The following is a 23,405-nucleotide window of genomic DNA, read 5'->3' on the forward strand; positions in this document are numbered from 1 at the left end:
CCTCACAAAAGAAGAGCTGAGACGCTAACAGCTGCAGTGGAAAGAGACTCATCATATTTACTCACAATTAGAACTTTAGAGCAAATTTGGGGTACTTGTACTTTGAGTATTTTCATTTTATACTGCTTTGTACTTCCACTCCACCACATTTCAGAGGATAATATTGAACTTTGTACTTCATAGGCTTAGCTTTACTTTCGAGATGAGGATTCTTTCACTGTTAATAATAATACAGCCAAACCATGTATTTTATTGCAGTACTTTAACTACATCTTCAGTTTAAGTTTTTATTTTTCACATTTCTGTGTTGATACTGAAGAAAAGGATGTGAATATTTATTCTAAAGTTGTTCATCTGATCCTGCTGGATATACAGTCAGATCCAATAATATTTACATAATAATCATCATATAAAATGTGATGTAATTCCTCCATCCTTCATCTGATTTGGATGTAAATAACCTCAAATTAAAGCTGAAAGTCTGCACTTAAAGCACACCTTGATTGTTTCATGTTAAATCCATTGTGGTTGTGTACAGAGACAAAATGCTGAAAACTGTCTCCAAATATCGATGACCTGACTGTAATTCATGATCACTAACTTGCAGGATAAGAAATGGCAAAAAAAGAGAGAATAAATTATGGCAATTTGATTTATTAGAATGACAATTAGTTCAGCATTAGTGAGCAGATTATTCTGCATACAGATGGATGACATGCAGCAAGAGCATACAGGAACTCATGGCCATTTGAGACGAACGGTGTACAGAGAATGAGGACAAGTGACTGAGACACGCAGAAACAAACATTAACAGCAGTTATAATAACAGTCGTCTGTAAATCCTGTCAGTAAATTCAGAGTGACTGTTCAGTCAAACTACCAAAAACTTTCATCACTGTCAGTCCAGATGTGTAGCGGGTGAGTGCAGCTCTGTACAGTATTGAGAGGATGTTTTTATGGAAGTGGATGGAAATATGTTTCATGGCGGAGGTCAACCTGCTCAACTCGATAATCTACGGCTCCTTTCGGACGGATTCTGTGTCCCGTAGCGCTGGATTTGACCCCGAAACTACAAAGCATCGTGACAATTACAAACAGCAATATCACTGTTTAAAATAGATATAACATTACTGTATAAGTTAAAGTACTCTCCTAAAACATCACCGTATATCTGATGTCACAGTTAATAAAACTAATCAGTGCAGATATATACAAACATGGAACTGAAAGTGTGTTTCCCTAAAAAGTTTGGTTTGCTGACACACTGTTGAACATGGCTTAGCGTCTACAGGTCATTGTAGTGTTGAATTAAACAGTGGTTCAGATGCAGGTAACCTCAGTTCTTCCTTCTGATACGGTAAAAATCAACAGACAGTCTATTCTATTTGGCATCGCTGTTTGACCCTTCATTTTCAAAATCTATTAAATCTATTCACATTAATTATTTTCCACAGTATGAACATATTTCTTACAGCGCTAAGCCAGTTATTTTTACAATTTCCTGTGATTTTTTTTCTCTTTTTTAACACAACCAATTTTTTCCACTCTTAATAAAGGCCCAAACTATGAATATTTTATATTAAAATCCACACTAAATATATTAAAGAACCACATTACAAGCTAACCACATCAGCACAAGATCAGAACTTTGCTACCCGTTCTCCTGTTAGCATATAAATATAAAATAAAAATGCTTCATGCTTGATATCAACAGTTTGTGGAGGATAAAAAGTCTTTTTAGAGGGGAAGACAAAAAAAAAGAGTATGAAAAGTTTAAGGTTGAGATTTACACAATGACAGGGGCTTCTTTCACAATTTAGAGCACCTTTGTTACAATGAAAATCAACTACAGAGACATAAAGTGATGTTTGATTGGTAAAAATACAACGTGTACCGCACAAAGGATTCTGATGTGTCTGTCTAACAATTAAGAGGTATTTAACTTAACAAAAGGCCTGCAACACATAGTGCAAAAAGTGACAACAACGTTCTTGTTGTATGAAAAAGCAGAACTCCAGTGTATAATAACCACAGAAGGTCACAGTATAAATAAAGTCAATATAACCTGGGTGAGAATCAGCAGGTTGTAAATCACAACAGTCTCCTCCTCAGTGGTATTTCATACAAACAAGCCAGAAAAATACAAGAAATAAAACACAAATTATTCCCATGATCACACTAAAAAAAAAAAACAAAAAAACAAACATTGAATGAGCAGCAGTGCATGCAGATTTTCTGGTCCTGTATAAAGTAAGGCACCAGAGGTTTCCAAAATTCACTTCATATACAGAGTATACGTATAAAACAACAAAAATCTTCAAGTGTAGTAAAGGCAGTCTATGAGAGTGCATACAACAGAGACTGGAGTCATGTGGAGTCTTCGGTTTTCAGGCTTAGGAACTGGACATCTTCTGCAGCAAAGGGAGCTGTCGGAGAAAGGACAGATTATGCAGCCTGGCACTGAGACTCATAAATAAGATGGAGCACTTCCATGACCCACATTTTTCTGTTTCACTGGTTTTCCAGGCAGATAGATGGCTGGTTTCAGCTTCTTTTATGCTCAAATTGGAAACACAAAGTTAAAATCCAGCATGAAACAGACTCTCAAGATTACTGAGGCCCCACTTAAAGAGACACTTCACTGTTTTTAGGTTTTATATTACATTTACAGAGCAGTCTGACACTGTCCCGTAATGAAGGAAATCACTTTAACTTGTGGCCAAATCAAAGTGAAATTGATGTTTAATATTCTGTGTAATACATTAACAAATTTTCTACTCTTTTCTGTCAGCTGCAGTACTCGCAGACTACACGGACCAAATAAAAAAAAACATATTGATGTGATTTCTCCAACTAAATACATGTCGGTTCCCATGGCAATGCGATGCATCCAGTGTGTGATACCGTAACTACACGACTTCAATCAATGGTTGTAGCAACGTATAAGTCAACAGGTTTACAGATAAAGCATATTCCGTCAGCTGAGAATCTGTATCGCTCATAAATAAAATTGTCAGGAAACGATTTAATTAAACGGAAACGCTTCCTACAACCGATTTAAATCTGGAACTCTGAACACGACCTGCTCCACAGCATCAGTCACCATGGAGATCTGGTTCCACAGTGTATGGTACCATGGAGATATAGCTCCACAACATCAGTTACCATAAAGATCTAGCTCCACAGCATCAGTTACCATAAAGATCTAGCTCCACAGCATCAGTTACCATGGAGATTTAGCTCCACAGCATCAGTTACCATGGAGATTTAGCTCCACAGCATCAGTTACCATGGAGATTTAGCTTAACAGCGTCAGTTACCATGGAGATTTAGCTCCACAGCATCAGTTACCATGGAGATTTAGCTCCACAGCATCAGTTACCCTGGAGACCTAGCTCCACAGCATCAGTTACCATGGAGAGTTAGCTCCACAGCATCAGTTAACCATGGAGATCTAGCTCCACAGCATCAGTTACCATGGAGATTTAGCTCCACAGCATCAGTTACCATGGAGATTTAGCTCCACAGCATCAGTTACCATGGAGATTAAGCTCCACAGCATCAGTTACCATGGAGATTTAGCTCCACAGCATCAGTTACCATGGAGATCTAGCTCCACAGCATCAGTTACCATGGAGATTTAGCTCCACAGCATCAGTTACCATGGAGATCTACCTCCACAACATCAGTTACCATGGAGATTTAGCTCCACAGCATCAGTTACCATGGAGATTTAGCTCCACAGCATCAGTTACCCTGGAGATCTAGCTCCACAGCATCAGTTACCATGGAGATTTAGCTCCACAGCATCAGCTACCATGGAGATTTAGCTCCACAGCCTCAGTTACCATGGAGATCTAGCTCACAGCATTAGTTACCATGGAGATTTAGCTCCACAGCATCAGTTACCATGGAGGTCTAGCTCCACAGCATCAGTTACCATGGAGATTTAGCTCCACAGCATCAGTTACCATGGAGATCTAGCTCCACAGCATCAGTTACCACGGAGATTTAGCTCCACAGCATCAGCTACCATGGAGATTTAGCTCCACAGCATCAGTTACCATGGAGATCTAGCTCACAGCATTAGTTACCATGGAGATTTAGCTCCACAGCATCAGTTACCATGGAGATTTAGCTCCACAGCATCAGTTACCATGGAGATTTAGCTCCACAGCATCAGTTACCATGGAGATTTAGCTCCACAGCATCAGTTACCATGGAGATTTAGCTCCACAGCATCAGTTACCATGGAGATCTAATTGCACTGCATCAGCTACCATGGAGATCTAGCTCTACAGAATTAGTTACCATGGAGATCTAGCTTAACAGCATCAGTTACCATGGAGATCTAGCTTCACAGAATTAGTTACCATGGAGATCTAGCTCAACAGCATCAGTTACCATGGAGATCTAGCTCCGCAGCATCAGTTACCATGGAGATCTGGTTCCACAGCCTATGTTACCATGGAGATCTAGCTCTGCAGCATCAGTTACCATGGAGATCTAGCTCTGCAGCATCAGTTACCATGGAGATCTAGCTCCGCAGCATCAGTTAGCATGGAGATCATTATGGTTTGGCTGTTCCTCATTATCATTCTGCTGTAGGGAAAAACACTCTGGCCTGTTTGTGTTTCTTTAAACCAATCACAGTCGTTGTGGGCGGGGCTAAACGAAGGACGCAGCTTTGGTGTTTAGTCAAAATAGTTGTGGAGGAATATTTGAATGCAGGGAGATGAATTCTGTCATTAAAAACTAGCAGAGCTGCCTTACTGCACGATGCAAATCCTCTGCAAAACATGCTGTTGCTGTTGTTGTTGTTTCCATCGTGCAGAAAACAGTATCACACAGATAGCAGCAGGAAGCACAAAGCTGCCTGAAATGAGCGGCAGCTTGTATCTGCATCCGCCGTCCGGTTAGTCAGACTAATGTCACAGTAACGTTGGAGAGAAACAGGAAATATGAGGACAGAGTAGAGGAATGCAGAGAATAGTTCCCAGACAGGAATCAATCTGACGACTTTCTGCTCACAGCATTTACACTCAGACTGAGTGATCTGGGGAAAATATCTCACTGCAGTTTTTCTGACAGATGTTGATGTTGAGTTTTTTAGACAGCAGCAGGTTATTGTAGTCACTGTAAACATTTTAAATGTGATGGAGCACAATAAGGATGGTATGAATTTATAAAACCATTGACTGTTTATTGTCCATCCTAAACTGTAGCCTTCACCATTTGGTGACTGCAATTAATTATGTCTATTAACTGTTCAGCCCTAACTTGCATCCATGTGGTAAGCACCCTAACCACTGGAGCATCCAGTCAACTTGTCTTAATCAAATGCTTGACAGAAAACAGGTCAGTAACTAAAAGACACGATATCTCAGTCAGATGTCTCCCAACCTCATCAAAGTGCAAGAACTGAAAATCACATCACGGAAAACTTTTTTTTATTAATTTGACGCTTAGCAACCCAAGTAATACATTTAGACTCTTATAAATGGATGTTATGAAGAAGATTACCTTTGTCAAATCCACTCCAGTGAGAGCGTTGACAGACACAGGAAGTTCAGCCAGCAGGCGGTTCACCTCTCCAGTCACTCGGTTCTGCTCCCCGCTGAGAATGACGATCTCATTGGTTCTGGATAAAGGTGCTGCCACTTTAGCAGCGATCTGCAAACACACCAAGTGTTAGAAATAAGCTAAATCTTTCATATTACCTTATCATGTGAGTCATTACACTACATTAAAGAAAAATACCTGTACTGAAAGTTTCTGCTTGAAAATGTAAAATAGAGATTTTTTGGGTGTTTATGAGGGATTTAACAACAGCATAAGACATAAATTTAGATCCATAAAGGCAGATTTACTACATTTAGACCCAGCCAGGATAGTTTTGTCCAGTCTTTTTGCAAAGTTAACAAACAATATAGATACTATGAGATAAATATAAGAGTGGTACCAATCTTCTCAACTAACAGTTGCAGCAATGATAAATTCCTGCTTTAATTCACATGAAAACAAAACTAAAATACCTTTCTGCAACCATGTTACTGCATGTTGTATAAAATGTTATGCTTGAGAGCACAAGCCGACTGGAACTGAAACTTCCTCTGAACAAACCAGCGGTATGAGCATGACTGAACTCTTGGAGCATCATCAGTATCTGAGTTACCTTTGGCAGAGCCTCCAGGACCAGAGCAGTCTTAGCCGCCTCTCCGTACTGCTGGTACGCCTCCGCCTTCAGTCTCATCTTCTCCGCCTCCGCCTTCCCCACGGCTTCGATGGAAGAAGCCTCCGCCTCACCGATCTTCCTGATCTTCTCCGCCTCAGCCTGAGCTATCAGCACCGTCTTCAACCTGAAAGGAAGAAATAATAAATGTTTATTCATGACCACAGCATGTGGAATTGGCAGGCTGGAGTGATGACAGATAGATTAGACCTTATTAAATCCTTTGGGGAAGCTAATATAAATGCATGATCCACCCTCATAGTTTGTACTTAAGACAATAAATCTGTAAGGACACACAGAGACGGTGCTGCTGTGTCTCTATTGAGCTTGTACAGCAGACTAATAAAATTAAATAATCATTAAAATAGCCCTAAACTTAGAGTGAGAAGAATTTAAAAGCTGCCTGTAGCGACTGCTTTGTTGTAGATGTTGCTGCTAAATACAGAAATTCTCTAAAATAACTAAAATACATCTTTAAATTTGCTGCAGTTTTCCTTCACTGCTTTCACTATAAAGTGTTTTTCAGTAACACAGATTCTAACCTGCTTTTCTCAATGTGCTACAGTTCAGACACAGCAGCTATTGGTTCCCTTGTTACTCCACCAAGGACCGGCGGAGTTATGACAATCGGTGTCTGTCTGTCTGTCTGTCTGTCTGTCTGTCTGTCTGTCTGTCTGTCTGTCTGTCTGTCTGTCTGTCTGTCTGTCTGTCTGTCTGTCTGTCTGTCTGTCTGTCTGTCTGTCTGTCTGTCTGTCTGCAACATTACTCAAAAACGGAACAATGCATTTGGATGAAATTTTCAGGGAAGGTCAGAAATGACACAAGGACCAAGTGATTAGATTTTGGCAGTGATGCAGCTTATAGTCTGTTAAATATTTCTCTATTATTGCCAGATAGCAGCACAGCGTCACCATAGCTGTAACAACAAGTGAGCCATCAGTTTCCTGCTGATGATCACATGATTGTGATCCTACTACAAACCGACCACTGTGGACTTATAGGGACTTATCCATCTGAAATGAGACAAGGAACAATTGATTAAATTGTGGGGGTGTTTCTGAGTCCCATCACTTCCCGCTGCCCGCTACATATTTAGGTCACGTGATCCCATATCCCTACATAACGTATACATGCATAACACACACCTGTGCTCAGCACAAAGTCATTTTGTTTGTGGGTACATCTATATTAAATGGACACATTCTATGTTACTGTGATTTCTGATCATCAGTAACTAATAAAAAATGCTGCATTTCTACCAATGCCATATGGGGGAATGAGCAGCCTTGGTGGAGTGCTGTGTCCTCTGAGTGCTTTTCTTGTTCCGTATGTTTTGCGTTGCAGCAGAACACTTTGGAAACATTTTGCCTGAACTCACACCTTTCCCTGTAAAGATCAGGACAGCAAAGCGCCTCCAAAGAGATGCAAAATCTGACTCAGCTGGTGTTTCAACGACTGACTTTCCAGCTCCACCTACTCACATCTTTAGCACTCACAACTGACAGACATGTTGGTTACAGGCTTCTTGTTATTCCAAAAAGTCAACTACAGACCAAAAGCCTGAAGAGAAGTGAGCATCGTGGTCTGTGTCTGTTAGTTCTCTCAAAGAAGAAGCTGAAAAAGCAGCTAAATCTCACTGAATTCTGCTTGAAATGAGCCGTTCTCACTCACTTGTGTCCCTCGGCCAGCTGCTGCATTTTGTAGGCCTCGGCCTCAGCGGGCCGCTTCACAATGGCGATGAGCTCTTTGTCCGTCCGGTCGATCTCCTTCTCCTCGATGGTGATCTCCTTCTTCCTCTGCACTACCTGGATCTCGATCTCCTCCAGTCGGATCTTCTGCTGCTCCTTGGCTGCCTGCAGCTCGTAGGCCAGCTGAGCCTCTGCTTTCTGGAAACACCAGCACACGGACCGTCACATTTCTGAAGCACACACATACTGTATGCTGTGCATCTCTTGAGCTGTGACGCCTCCGTAGATTAGACTTATGAAACTAAATAAACACAAAAATAGCCCTAAACTTAGAGGGAGAAGAATTTATAAGCTGCTTAGACGGAGTGCTTTGTTGTAGATGTTGCTGCTAAATAAAGAAATTCAATAAAACTAAAATACATCTTTAAATTTGCTGTAATTTCCTTCACTGCTTTCACTATAAAGTGTTTTTAAGTAACACAGATTCTAACCTGCTCTTCTCAGGTGTTACAGTTCAGACACGGTGACTATTTGTAAAAATTCTGTTCCCTTGTTCCATATCTTTTGTATGTGGGTCATTCCAGAATTAGAGAACATTTTACATCCCACCCACCAAATTTCAATTAATCCATAGACAAAATAATAAAACATGCAGTTGTTGTGTAAATTTATTTGTCCTGAGGCCAAATCTAAAAAAATTTGGAGAAAAGAATGTTTGAAAATGTTTTTAAAATAATAACTAAGTCTGGAGAGAAAAGCAGAGTCTATTCTTATGGATGCTGCTCGTCCTCTTAACCAGGATTATCAGTTGCTCCCCTCTGGCCTTCGTCTGGCAGAACCCCAGGCCATAAAAAACAGGTACAAGTTCTCCTTTGTGCTTCCCTCTAGCCAAGTTATAAACGTCGAGAAGAGGAGGTAATAAACTGTGTTTTTGCTGCTGTACTTTATCATGTACTGCGATGCACTTTATCCTGTTTTTTATTTGACTTTATTCTGTCTTGCTGCTGCCAACTGTTGGCACTGAATTATACTTGACTACATGAATGACCAAGATTGCTGCTAGTGTCCTTGTCAATCTGATGTTTCATGTGATATTTATTGTCTTCATTTATTTTATTATTCTATGGTTTTTATTGAGTTTTTACTCTTTTTTATCACGTTTTTACTGTTTTATGCGGTTTTTACTTTTTAAATTTGTTTTGCTCACTGGAATGCTTGTGTAAACTGCTGCAGAACAAATCGCCCTTTAAGAGACAAATAATAAAGTTGAGTTGAGTTGGAGTTCACCCTAAAATGCCATTTTTCTCTTATCCCACCCCTCTGATGACCAAACTGAATCTCAAATAAAACGGCTAAAATGAAATTTAAATCTCCTTTTTTGGTATTATTTTTTTCTCCTATAATTGTGGAAAGATTTTTTTTTTTTATCAAATGTTACATTTTAAGGTGTGTGTAGGTAAGGTAGGTTGTGTGTGTTTTTTTTTTTCAGGTTACGCCCAGCAGGAGTGGCTCCTTTACAATCAGGGAGTGTTTACAGCCAAGCGTTGCCTGTGGGCCAGACCAGCTGCTGCAGTGCTGTGCTGGTGACTCATGTTCTGCCTGACCTAAATAGTGTTGTGCTTCAAGGACTTTGATATCGTGGGATCAGCTTTATAATTAAGAAGCTCGCTTTGTGTTGGACTTTGGTTTCATTTCTGCTTTTGTGAATAAATAACTTTTCTGCTACATGATCAGTTTTCCTGCCTCTTTACCTGATTTTCTTTACATGTGTTACTCCCCTCATCCCCTGGTCTCCGGGGACGTAACGTCAATATAACATTTTAAATAATAATTATTATACATGGAACGTGTGTCCCACAACAACCCTGTTAGCATAACCTTTATAGCTGGTAGAAGAAGAAGAAAACAGTGAATCATACGAAACGCTGGAATTAACATCATCAGTTTTCTAAAAGAATGAGTAGAGCAAAGCTGTGTCCTCTCTTCTAGTTTTCATATTTCATAAAATTGTCAGCCTTGATTGAATGTCTCACTCTACCTCATATTACCAGGATCAGACTGATTCTTTGGACTGTTTTCCATCAGTCAGTTTGTCCTCTTGGTCAGCAGTAACAGCAGCTAAATATCTAGCTTCTACTGCTGAGAAAAAGATCACATTAGCATCGATTAGCAACCCTGTTACTGTGATTAGAGTAGGGTTAGCAAACAACACATAAAACATGGAATAAAAATGGTACCATTGATGTGGAAGCTGAGCCAATCAAGCCTTTGATAGTTTATTGATGAACATGTAGCAGAAAGCTGTAACTGAAGCCCAAATATCCTCCAATTCTGGAATGACCCATGTGCTCGTTTTAGCTCTTGATTGACTCAACATGATGTTGTAATTGAGTAAAAGGATCAACATGTCAATACTCCATGCGGTTTTTAATGGCCGTCATGAGTCTGGATGATGTTTAACTGAACTCTATAAGTTTATAACAACCAGCCAACTGTTGGGCCGCTACAGTATAACAATAAAACATCTAACTGGCTGCATAAGTGCAAAATGAAACGTCTCATGTCCACCTTAGTGTTGATTTCCTGGTTGAACGCAGCTTTCTGCAGCTCCAGCTCTCGTTTGGAGTCGGCCATCTTGGTGTCGGCCTGGAATTTGACATCCATCATCTCCTTCTTGCACTCTGCTTCCTAGGAGACGACAAAGAAGAAGCAAAGCCGTGACCGGCGGGTCGTTGTGATCAACAGGATCCACTTCAAACTGTCCTGCTGGAGGCTTCTTACCCGTATCCCAGCATCCCTCTCTGCCTCGGCCACTCCGATGTCTGCATCCCTCTGGACGGCTGCGATCTGAGTCTTCCCGAGGGAGCTCAAGTAATCCAGTTTATCGTACACATCCTGTGAACGGACAAACCCACAGACAGTTCGGGGAGCTGTGAGACATGAGGTTGATTTCATGTCCCAAAATCTAACTTTGGTGTGAGGAAAATGCAAATCTTTCCTAGTTACTGAAGTGAAAATATAACTGAATATATAAAACCAGATGCAATCAGTCACCACAAATAGAACCCGTCAGTTTGTCTGAGGAGCCTTTCATTTGATTTGTAGTGAGCATGTTTTCTGATTATAGAATAGAACAGAATAGAATAGAATAGAATAGAATAGAATAGAATAGAATAGAATAGAATAGAACAGAACAGAACAGAACAGAATGTCTTTCTTGTCATTGTACATGTACAATGAAACTGATGCTGCAATCCTACCGTAGGTGTCGTATAAAAAGAGTTAAAAGACTGGGATGAAGAATTTAAAAACTAGAATGAAATAAAAAAGAAATAGAACTAAAAGAACAAATTGCCTAAAGTGCTCTGGAGTGCAACTGAATTTTATCCACACATTAACAATCATCAGTCATTTCACATCATCACATTATTGCACATGTATGATTGTTATTGCACTTATATTTTGTGTTAATATTTGATAACATTTAGAGCAGAGGTGTAAAACTCATCGTAGTCCAGGGGTCGCATTCAGTCCAATTTGATCTCAAGTGGGCCAAACCAGTAAAATCGGAGCATAATAATCTATAAATAACCACAACTCCTAATGCTTCCTTTGTTTTAGTGCAAAAAAGTACAATTCTGAGACTGTTCACATGTGAAGAACCGTCTTTTTACAAAACATTTTGAACAAACTGAAATTTCTCAAGAAAAATAAGTGCAATTTCAACAACATTCAGCCTCAGTTTATCATTTACACATAACAACTTACAGATCCCAGAGTGTCTACAAAGGAACACAACATTTAGTCAGAGGTATCAAGAGCTACTAAACAACACAGCATTTTATTTTATGATCAAAACAACCTGGCAAGGTGTAGAATTTTTTAAATTTACAATTACAGTTGATATCTTCTGTAATTTTTACACTCCCTCGGGCCGGATTGGACCCTCTGGCAGGCCGGTTTTGGCCCGGGTGCCATATGTTTGACACCCCTAGTTTAGAGCAATTATGGCTCTTGCATATTTAAACACTTTTTAGCCTGTTTGTTCTTGCCTTAGCCCATTTCTCTCCTCAGTGACGGTGCAAATTTGTCCAGTGTGGTTTCGACAACAGACATCTTGTAAGTGTGTGTGGTAGCAGCTTATTGATTCCTGCACCTGCACTGAGCTGTGGGCGAGCAAATGCATCAATAAATAGAAGTGACGACTGCACTGACAGCTACGTTCAATGTAAACAACACAACAGGAACGTCAGCACTCTTACGAACAACATCTAAAGAGGAGACAGAAGGATTGTGATGTTTTGATCCAGGAAGACGTGTGACTGAACTTGACATCATTTCAAATTTCACCACTGTGGGATTAATAAAGGCCAAATTTTATCTTATCTGACAGAAAACATCTAATTGAAGAGACTTTGAGCTTCCAGCTGCTGCGCCAGCACTACACTTCTATTAGTGCTTATCAACAGCAATGAACTCTGCTGCCGGTCAGTTATCAGAGTCGTGAAAGTCGGCAGAGATCACTGCATCAACCGTGCATTAAAAACACATCCAGTGAAGCCTCTGTCACCTGATCAGTTTAAGTAAAGTTAAAACACAGAACTACATACAGACTAAAAGCAAAGCAGGGAGGCTGCTAACTGATGTTTGACTGCCTTCTACAGCAGTGTCTAAATTTAAGCTGTTTACTGCTAATTCATGAATCACACTAAAATAAGTAGACGGCAAATATGTGCAGCTATAGTCGGACTTTTTGGTTGTTCTTTTATTAGTTTTATATTAGCTGGAGCTGAAGAGGACAATAGATTTACTGTAGCTGTAGCGTTTCTCTCACTAGAACTATAGACATTAATAAGGTGAAAGTATTAACGGTTGTTTTATGCATTCTGTGCTTAATAAACATTCTTTAATTGCTTATTTATGATATATTCATATTCAGCATACATCAGGTGTTTTCGCTTTCCATTCTAAATAATATTTTTCCAAGATTTTGGGGGCATTTTGCCATTATTTAGGCAGTAAGAGTCCAGCTGGCTGTTAGTTGAGTATTTTGGGTTATTACACATGGCACAAGCGGTGAATCATCAGTTTGGTGATTCACGGCTTGTGTTCATGTGTAATAACCTGAAATACTCAACTACCGGGCTGCCGCTAAAACCGTTTATTAATCTGAAATATTTCTACACATCTGTCGTAAGTGCTGTATTCTCAAAAAGACACATTTTCACGGAATAAAGTTTAATCAACCTCTAGTCTAACACGTGATAAACAGGCACCGGTCAGATCATTATTATTACTGTTATTATTATTATTATTATTATTATTATTATTATTATTATTATTATTATTATTATTATTATAAGTCAACGCTGAATTGTACTATCAGGTGTTCTTTTTGGCACCTTCCACCCACCTTGATGGTGAAACTCAGAATCTCGATGCCCATCCTGCCCACATCTGGAGCCGCTACGTCCCTCACCAGTTTAGCAAACTGGTCCCTGTCCCGATAGATCTGCTCCACAGTCAAGGTACCTGCAAACAGTTAACGAACGCCACGTTTCATCTCCACAAACTAGCTGCTAGCCTTGTTTTTACCAGCTGTGATGTGCAGTTTAATTCTGATCGACATTTCTTTGGTGTATTTAAAACAACATCACCCAGGTTGACTTGCTTTGTTTAGTGAAGTGTACAACCCTCAACCCTTTAAGACAAATCCACCAGGACATATTCTTACATTTCTACATACTGTAGTGCAACTTTTTGGAGTATTTTCATTTGCTTTACACCAATATAACCCTTATATTCCCAGTTCTAATAATATTTATTGACTTATTACTTAACTACTACAATAAATTGCTTCAGGTAAACCTTAAAAAAAAAAAAAATCGTTGCACAATATCCTGTGGTCTCGTTTCTGAAGATTTTTGTTAAGTGCGTTTTATTGTGTATTTTGATTAACTCATCACTGCAATGAAAAAGCGCTCTGAGACCTGGTGAATGTGTGAAATGTTAGTGTAACTCCCCAGATTTTATAGGCAAAAAGAACGATCAATCTATTTGATCTGGTTTCAAATCTATCACCAATCAACAACTGATATGCAATCGTAGCGCTACGCTGGGCTCTAAAGGGCTAACTAAAATCATTCAGTTTACTTGTGATAACAATATGTACAGAAAATCTGCAGCTACTTTCATAATCAATTAATTGTTTAAGACACTCAAAATGTCACCCTGAATTCACTAGCTAAGAATAAAAGATAACACAAAAAAAATAAACCAGCAGATTGATTAAGAAGGATAATAACTGCCAGCTGTGGTTGGTGTTTGTTGTTTGTACCTAGAATGGAGCGCAGATGTCCCTCCAAAGTCTGCAGAAGCACGGCTTTGATCTCCATCACCGTTTTACCGAGAAACTGCTCGCAAGCGACAGCCAGTAAGTCCTGCTCAGTCATGACTTTGACCTGAAGGAGAACAAAAACAGAGCGAATCCGGTTCATCTGCTGACAGACCAAAAGTCTCGACATCCAGGAGCAGAATACGGCACCTGGTCTGTGATACATTCTCAAAACACTGCACCGATACATTTGATGCATCACTTCATAAATATGTTCTGCCTGTAAAACCATTTCTTTATTAAATCAAAAAGTTAAACGTCTCAACAAAAGTAGTCGAACCACAGCTTTCTCCGAATAAAAGAGTCTAAACTTGGCGAGGTTTTATTTAGATCAGGAACTATCTGGTCAAAGACGTCTGATTCTGGCTTTCTGGAGCCGACAGTTTTTCATATTTTGTCAGTAAATAATCCTACATAAGTAAACTCACGCCTGCTAATAACTGATGACGTCTGACGTAACGGCTCACAGAGAAGATGTTTTACTGACGTCTCACCTGAGCTACACCTGTGACGGTGATGGCTACACCCTCTGCTGTCTCCACGTCCTCACAGCGAGGCTGCAGGGTCATGATCTCCAGACTTAACCTGCAGCAGGAACACAAGCATATTAGCTTATTTAGTCAGCATATTACATTATTTATTATCTGTATACGTTAAACACGGCATGCAGCCAAGGTGCCAAAAGTCTGATTGATTCTGTTCCTACTGTTGGCTGTTCGCTCCTAAATGATCAGATGGTCAAGAAAGTGTGTCAGAGTAACAGTGCCAAAAATGCACAACATGTTAATATAAAGTGGGTATGATTAATGTTAACAAGATTTTATTTGAAGGATTTTTTTGTTGTATTTTTACGTGTTTTTTGTTCTAGTCACACTGCTTTATTTTCTTAATGATACTACAACAAAGTAAAGAACATCGTGTGTATCGTTCAGACAAACTAGGTAGCGTGACTATGGTTAAAGGTGTGGGAAAGTCTGCTGTTATTCTATGATCAACAAATATTTAAAGCACAACTGTGTGAAAATTTTTGAAAAAAGAGACTTTCAGATTAAAGTTACTTTTAATTAGTTTGTCTGAATGATACACAACCTGTTCTTTACTTTGATTTGAGGAATGGTATTATAAAATATGGTTTAAATACAGTTTTAAACAATACCAAAGGCTTGAACAGATCAATGCATTCTATTTAAAAAGCAGCTAATATTAACAAACAGGGGCTTATAGTCCCTGACACAACAGCCATGGGTTCGAATCCAGACCATGGCCCTTTGCTGCTAGTCTTTCCCTATTATCCTCCTCACTTTCCTATCTCTCCCTCACTGCTGTACTGTCAATAAAAGCCAACAAAGGCCAGAAAAATAACTTGAAAAAGAAAAAAAACAGCTAATAATAAGCTAACAAGTCATTATTTCTAAAGGAGTTGATTGCAGACAGGTGGTAAAGGTAAACACCAGGTGTAAATACTGCAATTTCCCTGAACTAAAGAGCTCATCATTAGGACAAGAATTTTTATTAGTCCAAATCTTGACTAAAATCTGTTTTTGAGGCATGATTCTCACCTCCACACACTCGGCTAAACACTGTGTGAAAGGCTTGTCTGTCAGACAGGTTGTGCTGGTTTTAGTCTCTGACATGCACTTTGTCTGAGGCCTCCTGACTCCTCACACACTCCACACACAGCTGTGTTTTCTAAACTTGTCATGTGTCAGGCTGAACTCGACACGAAGGTCAACATGTGCGTTTACTATAAACTGATGCATCACGTTGTTCCTAGAGCTGAATAAAGAGCGATGTCCATTTGTAGTTGTTCTCTGTTGATCTGTCATTTTACAGACAATAAAGCATCACAACATAAAACCAAAGTACTTGAAAGTAAAACATGATTTCATAATCTCAGTCCTGACATTTGAGAGGAGAGTTCACTGCTGTAAAACACAAAAATGCTGTAATAAAATGTTTGTCCTCTGACAACTACTGTCAAAAAATAAGTCAAGGAATGCATCAGTCTTGTGACATTTAGGCTCAATTAAGAGCGTATTTATCGCTACACAGCTGAGATAAGAGGAATAAGGAAGGGAATGTGTGTACATAACATGATCTGAACTGGAAATATGAGACAGATTTCTGTTGGACAGCTTTCATCCTCATTACTCTCTGACTGCCTGCAGATAATGGGAGCAACTTCTCTGGGGAAACCCAAAACAGCAAAGGCCCATTTCAGCTGTGGTCTCTTTAAAAACGTCAATCCCTTCATCCAAAAGGGGCGTTTAATTCCATAATCCACTCATCTGTAATGAGCAGCGCTTGGTCGAGCTAAAACATGTCAAGGAGCGACCGAAACGCCAAAATCATTTCCAGATAACACAAATTGGTGTCACTGTTTCTACGGTGTTGTCACCTTTGGGCGTCTGAGATGAGCCACCAAGCCCAGGACCAGCCTCCCACGATGTAGGTCTTTATATCAGAACCACAGCAGCCACCTGAGGGAGGAGAACAGCTCCATTAGGACAGGGCTTCAGGTTCAGTAATCCAGGGAATTAAACCTTTGAATCCAGACATGATTAGGATCAAACTGCAGGAAAGGGAGCACAGACATGTTGTATGGATGGAACATAAACTCGATCCTTAACTGAACACTGAGCAGCCCTCTGATTCATTCAATATTTACTTTACTTTGTTCACTGCAAGGTTTAGTTCAACAGATCTGTTGGTCGAGAGCAGGTCGTGTGAATTAAACGACAGGACAGAACACAGATCATGTATAAACGAAGCAGACATAAACTGAGAATTACTGTGCAGGATAGTATGATGCATTACAGAGCGTTAGATACCATCTGGGGTAATAAACCTGAGGGGCTGTGCGATTATTAAACCAGGACAGAAACATTTACCTCTTCAGATGCTATTTACTTGTGAGATGTTGAATTATTTTAGACTCTCAGGGATCTAAAATTGATTTCAAATAAAAATTGAGAATAAAACCTCTCATACGCACTAATTAGTCTATTAATATATATTGTTAGGTGTAGCGTGTTTGATATTATGCAAAATTAAGAGCAAACAAATCAAAAAGACTACAAGTCAAATAAGAGCCCCAATGTACAAACATAATGCAGCAAAAGTGAGTAAGTAGTGTCTTTGAAAAATGCATTTGGTGCTGATGTAGTCTGTGTTACAGCTGGAAGATAATGTGGTTGTAATATGGGTCACAATTTTAGTGGGAAGGTAATTTTTTGCAATTCTTTTCCAATTAAAAAAATTATTTAACTTTTACTGCAAGTATGTTCCCAAATACCTGGACGATATGATTTGTAGGCCAGGATATCTTCGTTGCACCACAGCGGTACATACATAAAAGTGTGCTGAGACACACTTGGCCTTTATCAAAATAATTGCAGGTTCTGTGGTTTGGATATTCCACTTGAAACGTCAGTAATATTCCGATAAACTGTTCAGCCCTCGTCAGTGTGGCTCAAGTTGTTGTCTGGCAGCATCTGTACGTTGCTCAGTGACCTTCCACATTCATATTAGTCATGAATATTTGTGCTAAATTTACCACATATCGTCTCAATAGTGCTGATATTAATACGGTCTCCTCTCCACTGATTAAAATAAACAATATTTAATCTGTCTCTCCATTCATTGCTTTTCATAATGTATCTATAACAATAATATTCAGTTATTGTTTGTTCATCCAAATCCAACGTTTGGATTCAGAGAGTATGATGTTCTTATATTGTAAATTAATACATTTCCACTAACTTTGAACTTTCTGCTGCTCCTTTTTCTGACCTCTGTACTATTATTATTATTCACTGCCATGTTGTGATGGAGGTCCAGTAACACGCCCCCTCTCAGTGGAACACCGTTGGCCTCCTGTGCTCACTAATAACCAGCAATGCTCATTAAACAGGACTTATGTAAGTATCTGTGGCATCAGTTCTGTAGTGATGAACCAAAGAGTTTCAACCATAACAGGCAAATCAACGCTAACGTCTCTGGCTGGCTAGCTAAACATGCTAGCACTGCAGGTTATAAACTGCTGTGATTTCTATCTTTAGCACTGATTTGGTTGCTTTATACACAAGCTATCTGGTTATAAGACGTTAGTTAACTCTCTCTCTCTGTTCACGAGAGCGACATTAACGCGGTCTGGTCGAACAGTTTGCACCTGACATCAGCTAGTTAGCATAGTGAGCTCCTCCGTCTCCATGACAGCTAGCTGGCTCCGTTAGCGCGGTGTGAAGGGGAACACCTACCGGAGACCACCAACGCTTCGTTCGGCCCCACAGTTAGACAGTTCCCCATGTCGACGGAAGATAGCAACGGACACAACGAACACTAGCAGCCGCCGGGATCCTTTACGGAGATTATGGCGCTGTCCGAGGTTTAATCCAAGACTGGTGATTAAAGAATCTTCACGTCCAGGATACAACAACAACACGCCCCGCCCCGCCCCGCCCCGCCCAGCGATGACGCACTGACGTCACCGCTGTCAACGGCAGGTGACGTTAAAAACAAAGAAAAATTAAATCTCACTGAAAAATAATGGAGAAAAAAAAAAAGGAAGAAAAAGCTCAAGGGAAAAAAATATATTTAAGATTTTTTTTAAAAAAATTAAATATACTATATTTTATTAAATGTTTTCCCTTATAAGTATATTTAAGATTTAAAACGTATTTAAGATTTTAATTTTAAAAAATCTTAAATATATTTTATTTTTTCCCCTATAACAAAACCCAGTAGAAAATTAAACAAAATAAAAATCCCCAGGTAAAAAAATAAAATAATAATAAATAAAATAATAAATAAATAATGAAAAGCTCAGAGAAAATGAAATAATAATATTACCTGGTCTATTAAAAGAAAATGTAGTTTTTAAAAAAATCTTTAGGGTAGAATAAAATAAAATAAAACAAAACTTTGGATTTGGGGTAAAATAAAAAATAAATATGTGGGATGAAAGAAAATAAAGAAAAATATAAGAGCTCAGTGGAAATGTATGGAAGCCCGTTTCCGCCACTGAAAAAAAAAAGAAGTCACATGCTGTCTCATAATTATGAGATCGTAAGTCATAATTATGAGTTTGTATCTCATAATTATGAGATAGTAAGTCATAATTATGAGATACAAAGTCATAATTATGACTTACTATCTCATAATTGTGAGATAGCATGTGACTTCTTTTTTTTTTCAAGTGGCGGAAACGGGCTTCCATAGCAATGAAATTAAATAAAAATAAAAATAAAAAAAACTACCTAAGCTGAGGTTAAAAAAACTGTAATTTGCTACTTGGCAAATTTTGGCGATGGCAGTGTACAGGTGACATACAAATAAAACAAATATGTAGGAAAAAAATGAAAGAAAAGGAATAAAAGCAATAATAAATAAATTAATTAATAAATAAATTTCAAAAACCTCCTGAAAAATGAAATAATAATATAGTCAGACCTACTTAAATAAAATTTAAAAAAAGCTTCAGGGTAGAATAAAATAAAATAAAAGTCTGGGGTTAAAAAAGAACAGAAAGCTAAATAGAATATAATACATGGGGTTAAAAAAATAAAGAAAAATAAAAACTCTGTTGAACTGAAATTAACTAAAATAAACAAACTGAGTTGGACTATCAGTTTTGGAATTATAAAAATTGTAATTCACCACCTGGTAAATCCTGCTAATGTTATTTACACCATCACTGCCAGTGAAGAAGCTTGTTTTAGGGCTACCTTGACTACACCTGTTGGGGGTTTCACTCTTACCTCAAAGATATAAAGTTCCACAAACACAATAACTTCTTGACTGATGCTGTGAATTCATTTGTGGTTGTTTTAACTTTATTTTAAAACTGCGTTGCAGTTCACTGGTCTGACTACTGGAGGGCAGCAAACACCAAAAAGAAGTTTAGGTCAGTTTGTCCAGCAAATGACTTCAACTAAGATGTTTATTAAAGCCAGTGAAATTACCTTGATTTGTTATTGTCAGTGGGGGGGAGGACAACAGTGGTGTTCTCTGACCTGCAGCCACATATTTAAAATAGATCTAAAATAGTCTAACCTAGAGGAAATAAAGGCACGAGTAACTACTTCAAAGTGTTTGGGAAAAACATAGGCCTGTAATTACAATTAAAGCAAATTTTTGTAGTAATTCTCAGTCATCTTCCGCTTTTAACTGATTCGAAGATGCTAAACAGCCTCGATTCATGTCTGCCAATCAGTTTTAGGGTCGCAGTAAGCTCTGATGGCAGTCAAAGAAGCAGGATAGTATTAGCTGGAGAACACACTAAGACATCTACAGAATCACAAAACTCTCTGAGACTGATCCCTTTTCATAATATATGCAAGCACATTTCTGGGAAGATTCTTACCAGTAATATTATCCACTAAATTTGCCTTAAAAAGCATTAATTTGTTTCTGTAGGTCTAATATTTTCTGACATTTATGAACCTCTGTAAACGCTGAAGAGAGTTTTATATATAAAGCTCCTCGAATTGAAGTTAGCACTTTTATCTAACTGCTTTCCCATCTTTTAATTTTATTTCAAGATTTTTAAAATTTACATATTATCAAGTAGAACTGGAACTTTAACCACAGGCTTCTGCTATGGACACAATTTTAATTTAATTTTAGCTGCAATATGTCTCAGGGATGTGTGTGTGTTTTAAATTTTGTTCTTTTTTTCTGCTGTTATCAGATTCCTAGTGAAACGCCCTCTCATTTTGCTTGCACTGCGGTTGTATGCACAGCTAAATGACAATTAGGTTGATGAGATTTGATTTTAGACATAAGAATAAAACCTTTCCTCTGTTAATCCAATCAGATTTTTACCACAAACTGTCCGTGAGCCAGTTGTTTTGCAGCTGTCAGTGTTTTAAACTGTCCTTCCACTGACCCAGATCTGCAGCAACCACTACAACCAGTGTTTACGCTCCATCAGGGGAGGTTTCTGTTCAGCCCAGAGCATTAAAACGTCTTAAAATGTCATCAATTCTTCTCTGATTTGAGTCTGATTGTAATATATTCCATTTCTACTTCATACCAGTAACATATTTTAGGTGTTGGATTGCATCATTATTAATCATATGCATCCCACATTTGGATTTATAGTAGATTGTTGTTTTACCAATGTTTTTCTTCTGGCTGGGAATGACATAAACAAGTGGTTAAAGACTTTCTGTTAGAGATGCTTGGTGAACAGTTTCTCCTGGACCTTTCCTCCGTCGGCTGCCTTTGTTATCTGATTACAGCCTCCTCTGTACTGCACCACATCACCCCCCACTAACTCTCTCTGTTACAGGGATCAGTGGCAGTGAATGAGCAGCCTGCCGTGTCACTGCTAATACCAGCAAGAAAGAAGGAGGGAGGAGAAGAAGGAGAGGGGAGTCATTCACTCCTTTCTACCTTCATAAGAGGGAGGGCCACAGGAGAACAAGAAGGAAAATTTAGCTTGAGAAGTGTGAAGAAAAGGGTAAAAGTTTATTCTACAAAGACAGGAAAAGAGAGAACAAAGACACTGGAGATGATTAAAAAGAGTTAAAGATTTGGGGAGAATAAAAATGAAGATGCAGCTCTGTGGGATTAACTGAAGAACAACTTCTTCTTCTGCTTCTTCATCCCTCCATCCAGCAGCCTGGACGTCACCAAGACTGAGCGAAGGACGACAGAAACAGGACAGAGAAGTTCAGATCACACAGAAAGGTGAGGACAAACTGTCATTAAGCTAAAAGAGGCATGCTGGCTTTATCCATAATCCCCTTATTGTGTGACACTGGGTGCTTTTAAAAGTGCACCGTGGTCCATCTGATGCCTCTTGTTTTATTTATTTTTAAACCGTGAGCAGCTTCATTTAAGGAGTTTATAATGTGAACAGATAAACCACACAGACAACTTCTACAAAATGAAGTTGGCATTATTGTGACAAAATAATGCAAACATCTGTTAGCAGTGATTAGTTTTTAAGATTATTGATGTGCAAGTTCAGTGAGGGACCCAGATGATTTAGGTAGTGAGTAAAGTTTACTGATGTCAGGAGAAGCAAGCAAGCAAGCAAAGTTTATTTAGAGAAGTGACAGCAACAGAGCAGCAGTTCATGCCAGCAGTGCCAGCATCAGTTCTGAGGATCCTCTCTGATCTTTAGGTATATATTGTAGTTGGGAGAAGGTCAGATTTAGTTTACGGACCAATATAGAGAAAACTCGTCTGCTTAGTCACATCAGAATAGACAATATCTACTTTAGACCAGAGCAGAGAATCCTGACAGATCTTCCTCCTACAGCATCTGCATGTCGGACGACATCAACTAAACACCTGAGAGAGTAATTTTTCTTTCATAATTCTGATATATTTTTTGGATCAATATCTTATAGTAAAATTATAATAATCTGTTAAACAGCTGCTAATAGCAACAAACTGCAAATAGCACTGGTTTTATATAGACCACAGCAAATGAAGAAAAACATTTATTTCTTCTAAACTTTACTCAGTTGTAAACGTTAGCAAGTTGGCAATAATATGACAAGCCATGGATTTTAATGTTGCAGAAGAGTTTGGTGCGTCTGTGTTAGTTAAAAGACTTCGTAGATCATCGGCTGTAGAGGACAACAACTTCTTTCTCTGCAACAGTCTTCCAAATCAAATATTTTGTTTGTTTATTATTGCTCTTTAATAAAGAGAGTGTTTATTTTTTTCTGATTAGGCTACTCAGTTAATTGATGAAATAATCCAATATCTTCAGTCCTACACTGTAAAAAATGGCAACAACAGTGAAATTAACAGCATATATCTGTACAATAACAATCTTTTTAGGAGAACAAATGATTGTCATTATCTGTAAGAATGCAGAATTTTGACAAAAACATTATGTGGTTTTGTTACAGTCAGCATGTAAACTGGTACAATTCTCTCCATTTTTCCGAGACATGATCTATAATTTAAGAACATTTGTCAAACTGCAATAAGTTAGTCATGGAATTACAGTTACAAAAGGTTAAAAATAGTAATTTTTTTTAACATATCTGAGGACTTTGAGGACAGCTTAATCCAACAGAAACTGGTTTCTAAAGATAATTCAGAATGAAAATGTCAAGTTTTGAAT

The 23,405-nt window shown here is 38.6% G+C and overlaps 2 protein-coding genes across 2 annotated transcripts in view; one reads left to right on the forward strand and one right to left on the reverse strand.

The window, feature by feature from the left end:
• Positions 1–634: 634 nt before the first annotated feature.
• On the reverse strand, positions 635–18,768 carry LOC111579408 (flotillin-2-like). Its single transcript, XM_023286692.3, has 11 exons — positions 18,574–18,768; positions 16,713–16,794; positions 14,809–14,899; positions 14,258–14,381; positions 13,334–13,452; positions 10,702–10,815; positions 10,489–10,608; positions 7,904–8,118; positions 6,176–6,359; positions 5,524–5,673; positions 635–2,426 (listed from the first exon to the last, which is right to left on the reverse strand). Exons 1-11 carry the CDS (start codon positions 18,620–18,622, stop codon positions 2,394–2,396), a joined length of 1,281 nt encoding a protein of 426 aa, XP_023142460.1. The 5' UTR covers positions 18,623–18,768; the 3' UTR covers positions 635–2,393.
• Positions 18,769–21,747: 2,979 nt separating this feature from the next.
• Positions 21,748–23,405, forward strand: part of myo7aa (myosin VIIAa) — a 75,162-nt gene continuing 73,504 nt past the window's right edge. Inside the window, exon 1 of the mRNA XM_055012529.1 lies at positions 21,748–22,009. The gene's annotated coding sequence lies outside the window, so the exon portion shown is untranslated. The remainder of the gene's footprint in view (positions 22,010–23,405) is intronic.

This window comes from Amphiprion ocellaris, chromosome 7 (assembly GCF_022539595.1).
Source record: "Amphiprion ocellaris isolate individual 3 ecotype Okinawa chromosome 7, ASM2253959v1, whole genome shotgun sequence".
Lineage (NCBI taxonomy): Eukaryota > Metazoa > Chordata > Actinopteri > Pomacentridae > Amphiprion > Amphiprion ocellaris.

Bases quoted from the DNA above. Each gene is read 5' to 3' on its own strand.
- LOC111579408 (XM_023286692.3), bottom strand. From the start codon at position 18,622: ATGGGGAACTGTCTAACTGTGGGGCCGAACGAAGCGTTGGTGGTCTCC. The intron at 14,382-14,808 runs GTGAGACGTCAG...GTTCTCCTTCAG, and splicing joins CCGTCACAGGTGTAGCTCAG to GTCAAAGTCATGACTGAGCA. The intron at 8,119-10,488 runs GTGGACATGAGA...TGGTGTTTCCAG, and splicing joins ACCAGGAAATCAACACTAAG to AAAGCAGAGGCTCAGCTGGC.